We start from the raw sequence: 12,808 nt of genomic DNA on the forward strand, positions 1-12,808 counted from the left end.
GTCTGGTCTCCGTTATTCGAACTTTCCCAACACCGGGTAGGGTATTCTTCCTTATTTTCTAATGCTGCACATCCTAAACTCTTTATCTTACCCAGTTTGAATTTCGTCACCAACTACATCAGATATTCCACTGAACGAGGCAGGCTAGTCATATTTGATAACCAAGTCTCCACTTGTCACTACTAATCTTAATACTACGCATTGTAAGTGTTAAAAAGCTGATGCTTCGATACTACAGACAAGTACGACTACTACAGTTCAAGATCGTTGTTTGTATTGGTATATAATCCTTGGATATCTAGTGGCGCTGAAAGTCAAATGCCGCCAAAGTGTCATTGTGTTTTAACTGTCTTGTTATGAACGATACGGTTCAGTACAGTACATGATGCATGTGTGGAACGAAGTACGGACAGGATTTAATCCTGCGGATGAAACACAGCTGTTTGGACCACGGACTTGTGTGGAAAGCGATGGATTTATTTACGAATCAACAACACAAGCCACAATATCAACAGGGTCCGAGGTATATTGTTTACTTCTGGGAATCTTTGTAGCCGAATGCGATGTTAACGGATAGTGTGACAGTAATGCTGTGGAGCTTTTAGTAACTACAACAAATCTTTGTTTTCATTTGTTTGATACTTTGCCCGTGATATTTCGCGAGAAGGATGTGCGCCCGATTAGGACTCCAGTTTGTACCCTTGCTTTCGGAAGTAGTACGAGACCACAGTGTACAAACTATTTTATTTTTTCATCCATTTTCCCCGAAAGGCACAGTTGCTAACCCAGCTAAAGCTTTGCATGAGAGGTGTGTGAACTTGGTGGGCCTATACAGAGCTCGGGCTGATCCCAGTTTGCATTGGTCATTGATAGGTTTGTGAAGCTGTGAATGACTTTCCTTTATATCAGTGAGTACCTTTTCCACTTTAAGTGTCTGGCTGTGAGTAGAATAGAAAATGGAAAGCTATCACTTAAGTGGACACATTTTTAGGTAGTGAAACAGTGCTACCTTGCAATATGTAATGTGGCACCTCCGTGGTCTCTGCACCTGCCAATTCATTAGGCTTACACGTGCATTCAGCAGTCGTTTTTGGCAGACTGAACAGTAATATACAACAGCTTGCGTGGGGCAGCGATGGTTTTAACTATAAAATAGAATACTACTAATGATCTGCATAGGATCAGTGAAACTAAGAACTTGTAACAGATGCAGTGTATGTGCCAGGACGTGTACTGTGTTGTCAGAACATAGCTGGGGGACTATACAATACAGTGCTACTGTATTTGAAAAGTAGTGGTCTGTTGAATACAGACATCTCAATGTAAAAGCTTTGAGTCAGATCTCCACCCATAGAAAACTTCACGACGTGAGGGATGTGGCTTGTCAAAAGCAAAAATCGTTGAGTGTTCATGGTAACATTTTAATTGTGCAACTTTCAGTTCTGAGAGAGATAACTAACAAGTTTTGGATTATATTTTATTGCTGTTTGGAAACTGAAATCAGTCTGCGAAAAGACAGTTCGTGTTGCCAAACCCTGCGAAGTATATAGTAAGTAAATTGTAGGTAACAGATGTTTATTGTGCTAGTTTCACACTTATTTTATCAACATCTGTAAAATCGCTTGCAGGCTCTGCAAAAAGTGACCTTATAGGTTCCAGTAAATGACATTTGTCCATGTTATTGTGACTTGTTTAGTCTTTGACCAATGAGAAATGAGTACAAGCTGCTTATGTGCCAGGAAACCATTTACCACAGGGTTTTAAACTAGGCAGACTTTGGAGTCAATTTTGTAATCTTTGCAGAAGATGAAATAGAAGAGGCTTACAGGTGATGAAAGTGGCATCCACTGGGAATGGTGATGCATGCAAAAGATTAAATCATACAACTTATATATGTAGCATTTCAGCCTTAAATAAATCTGTCATTAATAGGAAGATATTGAGAGAGCCACATTTGTAATGCCAAATTTGATGTTCCAGCCTTTAGAAGTGTTAACCAGTCCAGAATTATTTGATGGCGGCTTTATCTCTCCATGGTAGACATTGCACAACACACCGTTTAGTTTCTTATCACAGCAGTACAGTGTATTTGCACTTGTGTTCAGCCATATGATGTGCTAGATTTCTGCTTCAGAAGGAGCTGTATGTGTGTTAATGGTCATCCTATTGACTGCAGCACCCCCCCCCCCCCCCCCCCCCCCCCAAAAAAAAGTTCATGTACATGTGTTGTATGAGAACTTACTCCCATGTCCATCAGACCAAAACACTCAGTTATTGTGTGACGTAACAGCTGCGTTGAAAAGTGTCTTGACTTTGGATACAGATCATCAGTGAACCTGGACCAGATGGGTTTGGTGACTAGAAAGATTTCCCCTGGGTAGCCTATAAACATATTGGAATGTGGTGGTGCCATGTGAGTGGCTACACTATGATTTGTTTGTTTATATTATCCTCAGATGAAGCTACCTGTAAAAATAATGATATGATGAGTTTGGTGCTGTCAAGACTTTGTGAAACAAGATATGTAACCAGGTTATAGGAATGTTTCATTGTGTAATGGGCATCAACAGTGAAAAGCAATGAGTTGGATGATAATGAGCATCAAATATAGGGATGTGATTGAGGAAGTGGTTGGTGTCTTTGAAGTCGGAAATTAGGGTATGGGGTACGGGCTAGATTTTTGGACAATTAGGGACTCTTTTTTTACAATGGGGCTCTCTGGACAGCTGGATTTGTAGACTGATTGTATTTTCCCAGCATTCCACCAATGAACTGGAGCCTACTACCTGCTTTATCTGTGACTGAGTGTGTGATCATTTCATTTCATACTCCTACAAAGAGTTACACCGAGGTATCTGCAGGAGTTGGCAGATTCCAACTGTGGCTCATTGATACTATAGTCAGAGGATACTGTGTTTTTTCATTTTGTGACTTGCACACTTTTATGTTTCTGAACATTTACCAGTCTTCACACCACTTTCAGATCTTATGATCTGAATGAATATTTATGCAGCTTCTTTCAGACAATACTTCAGATACCTGAATCATCTGCAAAAAGTCTGAGGTTACTATTAATACTGTCTGCAAGGTCGTTATGTATAGCAATGACAGCAAAGGGCCACAACAAACTTTACTGGGGGACACCAAGATTACTTCTACATCTGATGATGACTCTCCATCCAAGATAACATGCTGCGTTCTCCCTACCAAAAAACCCTCAGTAGTTTTGTGGATTACTTCTGCTACATTTTTTGTTCAAAGGATCTGCAGTAGATTAAATAAGGTTCATTGAAATGAAACCTGGTCAGTTTGTCTACCTTTGCCTTACACGTAAGGTGGCACCACGTAACTGCGGGTATGGTGGCGCCATCTTTTGGTAGATATACTGATGCTGGAGCACCGTTTGATGTTGCATAGTGCCAGTGTGGTTTCATGCCAAAGAAAAGGTGGTCACGCAAGTTATCGTCCACTACTGAACATGCACGGGAGTAAGCAGGAACAACAAGGAGCAATTCGATTTTTGGTGGCGGAGGGAATTGGAGGCCATGAAATGTATCGGCAGATGAAGGCTATGTGTGGTGAGTACGGTCTGAGTCATTCAAGTGTTGTGGATTGGCGCAAGTGGTTCCTTGAGGGGTTCAAGCGACTTCTTTAGGGGCGCAAGCCAAAGTGTTGTGGATTGGTGCAAGTGATTCCTTGAGGGGTTCAAGCGATTTCTTGAGGGGCGCAAGCCACTGGAAGACAATGCTTGCCCTGGGCAGGCCCATCTTGTCATCGTACTGGAAGTTGTTGCGTAAGTGAATACTTTAGTCTTGGACAACCGCAGAATCACTGTGGAAGAGATCCGTCAGTTACTGGGTAATAGTGTGGGCACTGCCCACACTGTAATGCATCAACACATGAACTTTTGAAAAATCTGCGCACAATAGGGTCCCCACCACCTGACTGCCGAACAGCGCAGTACTAGAATGGTGCTGTCTTTGAGTCACCTGCAATGTTATCATGAGGAGGAATACGGCTTTCTGTTGGGTATTGTCACAGGTGATGAAACATGGTGTCACCAAGTTGAAACACCGAGGCATGTTGTCCAGTGATGCTCCTGCATGATAATGCCCCCCCCCCCCCCCTCACACACACACACACACACACACACACACACACACACACACACACACACACACACACACACACACACACACACACACACACCCCCCCCGTGCGCGCGGCCAATGTGGTGAAGATGACATTGCAGCAGTTTCATTGCGAAACGCTGGAACTTCCACCGTACCGTCCCGACCTTTCACCTTTGTGACTTTCATGTGTTTGGACCTCTAAAACACGCTATTTGCGGACATAGATTTGCAACAGATGACAGTGACTGGGTCCAGGCCTGTAACTGACAGCAGCCTACCAGGTGCTTCAAGGATGGAATTGACCAGCTAGTATCACAATGGGGTAAATGTGCCAGCAGTTTTGGCGACTATTTTTGAGTACACTATGTGATCAAAAGTATCCAGACACCCCCAAAAACGTGTTTCTCATATTAGATGCATTGTGTTGCCACCTACTGCCAGGTACTCAATGTCAGTAACCTTAGTAGTCATTAGACATTGTGAGAGAGCGAAATGGTGTGCTCCGCGGAACTCACAGACTTCGAACGTGGTCAGGTGATTGGGTGTCACTTGTGTTATACATCTGTACGCGAGATTTCCACACTCCTAAACGTCCCTAGATCCACTATTTCTGATGCGATAGTGAAATGGAAATGTGAAGGAACACGTACAGCACAAAAGCATACAGGCCGACCTCGTCTGTTGTCTGGCATAGACCGCCGACAGTTGGAGAGGGTCCTAATGTGTAATAGGCAGACATATATCCAGACCATCACACAGGAATTCCAAAACTGCATCAGGATCCTCTGCAAGTACTATGACAGTTAGACAGGAGGTGAGAAAACTAGGATTTCGTGGTCGAGCGACAAGGCAGGGTGTGGTATGGCAAATGTCTGGTGAATGTCATCTGCCATTGTGTGTGGTGACAACAGTAAAATTCGGAGGCGATGCTGTTATAGTGTGGTTGTGTTTTTCATGGAGGGGAGTTGTGCCCTTTGTTGTTTTACGAGCCACTATCACAGCACAGGCCTACATTGATGATTTAAGCACCTTACTTCCTACTGTTGAAGAGCAATTCAGGGATGATGATTCACCCCAGGGGGTCCACAACTCTTTTGTGGATACGCGCGTAGCGAGCACGGGACCCCGAGCTAATGTGGCCCTCCTTCCTTTCCGGGCTGCATACCTTCCCTTTCCGCATCCTTCCCCATCCCCCATCTTCGCCTCCCACCCCCCCCCCCCCCCTCTCACCTCTGGCTCTTTCCTTCCCTTTCTCCCCCTATGGGAGTAGGGTTTGTGCCTACGTCCGGAGACGGACGCTCGAAACTGTTACAAATTCTTTACTTTCTACACTTGCAAGTCTTCGTCCTTCCTCTGTCCTTCTCTTTTCCTCCCTCTTCTCTTTGACCTTTTCTCCGCTGCGGCATTTGAGACCCCTCTTCTTTCCTTTCCCTTTCTTTTTTCCTCCCTGTGCGTGTCTGAAGGCCGACCCACGCATTTCCATGCGTAGCCGGTGACGGGGTAACACGTTATTCCCCGCCCCGGGTGGACAGGTAGGACACGTACGTACCCCCTGGTAACGGCCAGGCCCAGGGAGGGGTGATTACCCGAGCTGATACCTTCCGAAAGTGCCGCTTGGTCCCTCTGTCCGTTTGTCAGGAGGTGTGACCTGAGGTGTAAACAATCACCTAAGGCGGGAGTGCCCTCAGAGAGGGCCACCACAAGGGAGGAGCGCGCCATCGGAGACGCCGGTAATCATGGGGGAGTCTTCCGCAATGGTTTCCTCACCTTCCACTATGTCTGCTCACAAGCGTAAGTTCACTGAGTCTCAGCCACCGACAGTTCTTCCATCGTTGCCACAGTTCCTTGTTGTTTCTCAGTCTGACGAAGGTCACGACTTCTCCACGGTCAACCCTTTCGTTATTCAGAAAGGTGTCGACGCAATTGCAGGTCCTGTAAAGTCTTGTTCCAGATTACGGAATGGCACCTTGTTGTTAGAAACAGTCAGTGCCCTCCAAGCACAAAAATTGCTGCGTACTTCACTGCTCCACACCTTCCCTGTCCGGGTTGAACCGCACTGCACTTTAAATTCCTTGCGTGGAGTCGTTTATATACGCTCCCTCGATGGATTGTCTGACGAAGAAATTCAGCAGTACCTGTCTGATCGGGGTGTGACGGCTGTTCATAGAGTTACGAAAAGGGTTGACACGAACATCATTCCAACCCGCACTGTCTTCTTGACATTTGACAAAGTTCAACTCCCATCGAAAATCAAAGCAGGCTATGAGATAATTTCCGTTCGCCCTGACGTCCCAAACCCTACGCGTTGCTATCGGTGTCAGCGGTTCAGTCACACCAGCCAGTCCTGTTCCAATCCGGCCAAATGTGTTACGTGTGGCAAGGATGCCCATGAGGGTGCTTGTCCACCTCCATCCCCTCGCTGCATCAACTGTGTGGGTGACCACGCTGCTTCCTCTCGAGATTGCCCCATTTTTAAAGAGGAAAAGCTCATCCAGGAAATCAGAGTGAAGGAAAAGGTGTCGACCTATGCTGCTCGAAAATTATTCGCCAGTCGACGGCCCACCGTGCCTCAGACAGGAAAATACAGCACTGTCCTTGCTTCTCCTCGGCCAACAAAGGAGGCGGCCACCCAGACTTGCGACCTCACCTTTAGTACCACGGTCGTCAGATTGGCCAGCGCAAAGATCGCCCGTTCAACCTCACCACTTTCGCCTGTCCACTCTATGGCTCACCCTTCATCGGGTTCTGCTAAATCTCGAGCTCACAAGTCAGACACCAAGACTTCGAAAAAAGAGCATACTCGTGAAGATTTTTTATGTACCCCAACTTCACAACCATCGGTTCCTCCTTCATCTAAACATCATATTTCCAAGAAGGCTAATAAGAAACCCAGTTCATCTCCTTCTCTGCCAAGGCGTGTCCCATCTACAGCACCACCTGGCGGAAATCGCCCTCGGCCGTCTTCTGTGTTGCCGAGGCGCACTGCTGGCGGCCGATCAACCGGCCGATCGCTGGTGGCAGGAGCTGCTCCTGAACAACCTATGGATCAGGATCTTCTGCCTTCGGCTGAATGCCATTCCATGCTGTCGGTCGCAAGCTCTGAGCAGTCGTTGAGTTGACGGCAACCTTGGTCACATTCCTCCATTTTCTGTTCACCCTATGTCCATTATCCACCGGAATATCTGCGGCATTCGAGCCAATCAGGACGAATTGTCGATCCTCTTACGATCCTACTCGCCGGTCATCTTCTGTCTTCAGGAAACAAAGCTGCGTCCCCATGACTGCTTTGTTCTCCCCCATTTTCAGTCCGTCCGATTTGATCTCCCCTCTGTTGAAGGCACTCCAGCCCATGGAGGACTCATGATTCTTCTCCATGATACTCTCCATTATCACCCAATCCCCTTAAACACTTCCTTCCAAGCTGTTGCTGTCCGTCTTTCCCTTTCTGGATATACCTTTTCTCTTTGTACTGTATACATTCCATCGTCCACACCAATGGCGCGAGCTGATCTCCTTCATCTTCTTGGTCAGCTTCCACCCCCGTATTTGCTGGTTGGGGACTTCAATGTCCACCACCCGCTTTGGGGATCTCCACATCCTTTTCCACGTGGCTCACTATTGCTAGACGTCTTCCATCAAGCGGATCTCGTTTGCCTCAACACTGGGGTCTCTACATTTTTGTCTGCCTCCACGACAAATTTCTCTACATCTACATCTACATCTACATTGATACTCCGCAAGCTACCCAACGGTGTGTGGCGGAGGGCACTTTACGTACCACTGTCATTACCTCCGTTTCCTGTTCCAGTCGCGTATGGTTCGCGGGAAGAACGACTGTCTGAAAGCCTCCGTGCGCGCTCTAATCTCTCTAATTTTACATTCGTGATCTCCTCGGGAAGTATAAGTAGGGGGAAGCAATATATTCGATACCTCGTCCAGAAACGCACCCTCTCGAAATCTGGCGAGCAAGCTACACCGCGATGCAGAGCGCCTCTCTTGCAGAGTCTGCCACTTGAGTTTATTAAACATCTCCGTAACGCTATCACGGTTACCAAATAACCCAGTGACGAAACGCGCCGCTCTTCTTTGGATCTTCTCTATCTCCTCCGTCAACCCGACCTGGTACGGATCCCACACTGATGAGCAATACTCAAGTATAGGTCGAACGAGTGTTTTGTAAGCCACCTCCTTTGTTGATGGACTACATTTTCTAAGCACTCTCCCAATGAATCTCAACCTGGTACCCGCCTTACCAACAATTAGTTTTATATGATCATTCCACTTCAAATCGTTCCGTACGCATACTCCCAGATATTTTACAGAAGTAACTGCTACCAGTGTTTGTTCCGCTATCATATAATCATACAATAAAGGATCCTTCTTTCTATGTATTCGCAATACATTACATTTGTCTATGTTAAGGGTCAGTTGCCACTCCCTGCACCAAGTGCCTATCCGCTGCTGATCTTCCTGTATTTCGCTACAATTTTCTAATGCAGCAACTTCTCTGTATACTACAGCATCATCCGCGAAAAGCCGCATGGAACTTCCGTCACTATTTGGACCTTTCGGTTGGTACCGTTCCGCTAGCTCGGCGCTTCGAATGGTTCGCACTTGACGATACACACTCGAGTGACCACTTTCCATGTGTCCTTAGACTGCAGCCTCAACTGCCATATATGCGCCCGCGACGGTGGAAGTTTGCCCAAGCCGATTGGACACTTTTTTCGTCTCTAGCAACATTCGATGACCGTCACTTTCCTAGCGTCGACGATGAGGTCACACATCTTACCGACATTGTTCTTACAGCTGCGGAACGTTCAATACCACGCACCTCCAAATTGCCCCGGCACCCCCCAGTTCCTTGGTGGAACGAGGCATGCCGTGACGCAATACGTGAGCGGCTACGTGCTCTTCGCGTTTTCCGCCACCATCCTACTTTGGCCAACTGTATCCGCTATAAGCAGTTCCGTGCGCGATGCCGTCGCGTCATCCGCGATAGCAAGAAGGCAAGCTGGAAATTCTTTACTAGCTCATTTAACAACTTCACTCCCTCCTCGGAAGTTTGGAGTCGAATTCGACGGTTATCTGGCGCGCCTAGTTTCTCCCCGGTCTCTGGGCTCACTGTCGTGCGTGATATGTTAGTGGACCCCGTCGCAATTTCTAACTCCTTGGGTAAACACTTCGCTGCGATTTCGAGCTCTTCAAATTACCAGCGTTTCTCCCGAAGAAACGTGCAGCGGAAGTGCAACCTCTTGCTTTCTTCTCTCAAAACCGCGAAAGCTATAATACTGTTTTGTCCATGCGGGAACTCCAACATGCACTCTATTCTTCTCGCTCCTCCGCCCCAGGACCAGATGGCATACACATCCAAATGTTGCTGCATTTATCAACCCATAGTCTGCTTTACCTCCTTCGGATTTATAATTGAATTTGGACCGACAGTACTTTTCCCAGACGATGGCGGGAAGCTATCGTCGTTCCTGTTCCGAAACCTGTAAAGGACAAAAATCTCGCCTATAGCTATCGCCCCATTTCTCTCACGAGTAGTGTATGTAAGGTTTTGGAGCGTATGGTGAATTGCCGTTTAGCTTGGTGGCTGGAGTCCCGCAATCTTTTAACATCTGACCAATGCGGTTTCCGAAAGCATCGTTCTGCAGTTGATCATCTTGTTACTCTCTCCACTTACATCATAAACAATTTTCTCCGGAAACGCCAAACGGTAGCAATATTTTTTGATCTGCAGAGAGCATACGATACCTGTTGGAGGACAGGCATCCTCCACATACTGTTCTCTTGGGGCTTTCGAGGTCGGCTGCCCCTTTTTCTTCGCGAATTTATGGCAGAGCGCACATTTCGAGTGCGGGTGAACACTACTCTCTCCCGTACTTTCTCCCAAGAAAACAGGGTACCCCAGGGCTCCGTGCAAGTGTTGTACTGTTTGCCATTGCCATAAATCCAATTATGGATTGTCTCCTTCCTGATGTCTCGGGCTCCCTCTTTGTGGACGATTTTGCGATCTACTACAGCTCTCAACGGACCAACCATCTTGATCGACGTCTTCAAGGATGTCTCGATCGCCTCTACTCTTGGAGCATCGAAACCGGCTTCCATTTTTCTCCCAGTAAGACCGTTTGTGTTAATTTTTGGCGACGTAAGGAGTTTCTTCCACCCTCCTTACATCTAGGACCTGTCAACCTTCCGTTTTTGGATGTTGCTAAATTCTTGGGTCTTATGTTTGACAGAAAACTGTGCTGGTCCTCCCACGTTTCCTATCTTTTGGCTCGCTGTCTGCGATCCCTCAACACCCTCCGTGTCCTGAATGGTACCTCCTGGGGAGCGGACCGAATGGTCCTTCTCCGCCTCTATCGCGCCTTAGTGCGCTCGAAATTGGACTATGGAAGCATAGTTTACTTCTCTGCTCGGCCGTCTATTCTTCGGCGTCTCGACTCCATCCACCACCGTGGATTACGTTTAGTGTCTGGAGCTTTTTACACCAGCCCTGTGGAAAGCCTTTATGCTGAGACTGCTGAACCTCCGCTGTCCAATCGGCGAGCAGTCCTTCTGAGTCGTTATGCTAGCCATCTGTCTTCCATGCCTGCTAATCCAGCCCATGACATTTTTTTCGACGCCTCCTTTGATGTAGGGTACGCAGGCTGCCCCTCCTCCCTACTACCACCGGGAGTCCGCTTCCGTCAACTTCTCCATTCTCTTTCCTTTCGCTTTCCTAAAACCTTCTTGACAACTTGGGGTACAGCACCGCCTTGGCTCCGTCCCCGGATCTGCCTGCTCCGTGACCTTTGTCAATTTCCCAAGGATGGCACCCCTTCACTTGTTTATTGTCGGGCATTTGCTGCTCTATGTGCACAAATGAAGGAAGTCACATTTATTTACACTGATGGCTCGAAAACATCGTTAGGTGTAGGGAGTGCCTATATTGTTGGCAACACCCCAAATCAGTTTCGGCTTCCCGACCAGTGTTCGGTTTATACTGCGGAGCTTTACGCTGTTCTCCAGGCTGTCCACTACATCTGCTGCCATCAGCGGATACAGTATGTTATCTGCTCAGATTCTCTCAGCTCTCTCCTCAGTCTCCAAGCTCTTTACCCTGTCCACCCTCTGGTCCACCGGATTCAGGACTGTCTGCGCTTGCTCCACCTGGGGGGCGTCTTGGTGGCGTTCCTCTGGCTCCCAGGACACGTTGGTATCTGTGGAAATGAGGCGGCCGATATAGCGGCCAAGGCTGCAGTCTCTCTTCTTCGGCCAGCTATTCAATCGATTCCCTTCACCGATCTACGGAGCGTTTTATGTCGTCGAGTTGTTCTTTTATGGCACGCCCATTGGTCGACACTTCCCCATAATAAATTGCGGGACGTGAAAGCTCTTCCTTGTGCTTGGACCTCTTCCTCCCGAACGCATCGTCGGGAGGAGGTAATTTTAACTAGACTCCGGATAGGGCACTGTCTTTTTAGCCATCGACATCTTTTAAGCGGCGATCCTCCCCCACTCTGTCCCCACTGCTCTCAGTGCCCCTATTTTACTCCGTTACGCGCCCGTCTACAGCTGTCGCCTGATATATCGTCAATTTTAGCAGATGACATGCACTCGGCTGATCGCGTTCTCGAGTTTATTAGTGCCAGTGAAATTATGTCAGTCATTTGAAGCTTTTTTTGGGGACAACCAACCCCTTTCTGTAGTGGATTTTTAAGCCTTTCTTCTGCTTTTAGTTTCTCCAATTTTTTGAGTTTCGTTCGAATTTCTGCTGGTTTCCATTTTCGGTTTTTACTGTTTCCTAAGTGACAGACCGGGCGCTAATGACCATAGCAGTTTTGCGCCCAAAAAAAAAAAAAAAAATATATGATGATTGCATCTTACGACACGATTGAGCACCTGTTCATAATGCATGGCCTGTAGTGGAGTGGTTACACAACAGTAACATCCCTGTATTGGACTGGCTTGCACAGAGTCTTGACCTGAATCCTATAGAACACCTTTGGGATGTTTTGGAATACCAACTTTGTGCCAGGCCTCACCGACCAACATTGATACCTCTCCTCAGTGCAGCATTCAGTGAAGAATGGGCTGCCAATCCCCAAGAAACCTTTCAGCACCTGAACGAAAGCTATCATCAAGGCTAAGGTTGGGCCAACGCCATATTGAATTTCAGCATTACCAATGGAGGGCGCCACGAACTTGTAAGACATTTTCAGCCAGGTACCCAGATACTTTTGATCACGTAGTGTATGTGTGCTGTGTATAACTACATTTTTGAGTTAATAAAATTGTTACCATTACTTTATACTAGTGACAGGGTTTCATTTGAATGTCCCTTATAATTAGAGTGAACTCATCTGAAAACTTAGTGTAGAATCCAGTAGGTATTCCATTGGGCCCTGGAGCGTTGTTCAGTTTTAACGACCTCAGTTTTCTCTTACGCCATTGATATTAACACATATTTCTCTCATCTTTTCATTGGTACGGTAATTAAATTGGGGCAGTTTCCCTGAGTTTTTGTTTGTAAAGGAACATTTGAAAATGGAGTTAAGCATTTCAGCTTTTGCTTTGCTACACTCAATTTAACTTCCTATCTATTCTACTAAGTACATATCTGTCCAGTGCATGGTGAACAATTCTTTTAAATCTGAGTCATAGTTTGTCTATATGCTCCTGACCTG

General features: G+C 46.8%; 1 protein-coding gene across 1 annotated transcript in view; it reads left to right on the forward strand.

The window, feature by feature from the left end:
• The first annotated feature begins 319 nt into the window (after positions 1–319).
• LOC124776022 overlaps positions 320–12,808 on the forward strand; it is a 290,423-nt gene continuing 277,934 nt past the window's right edge. The window contains exon 1 of the mRNA XM_047250863.1: positions 320–523. Coding sequence (XP_047106819.1) covers positions 383–523 — 141 coding nt within the window. The 5' untranslated portion in view covers positions 320–382. The remainder of the gene's footprint in view (positions 524–12,808) is intronic.

Source organism: Schistocerca piceifrons, chromosome 2, assembly GCF_021461385.2.
Source record: "Schistocerca piceifrons isolate TAMUIC-IGC-003096 chromosome 2, iqSchPice1.1, whole genome shotgun sequence".
Taxonomy (NCBI): domain Eukaryota; kingdom Metazoa; phylum Arthropoda; class Insecta; order Orthoptera; family Acrididae; genus Schistocerca; species Schistocerca piceifrons.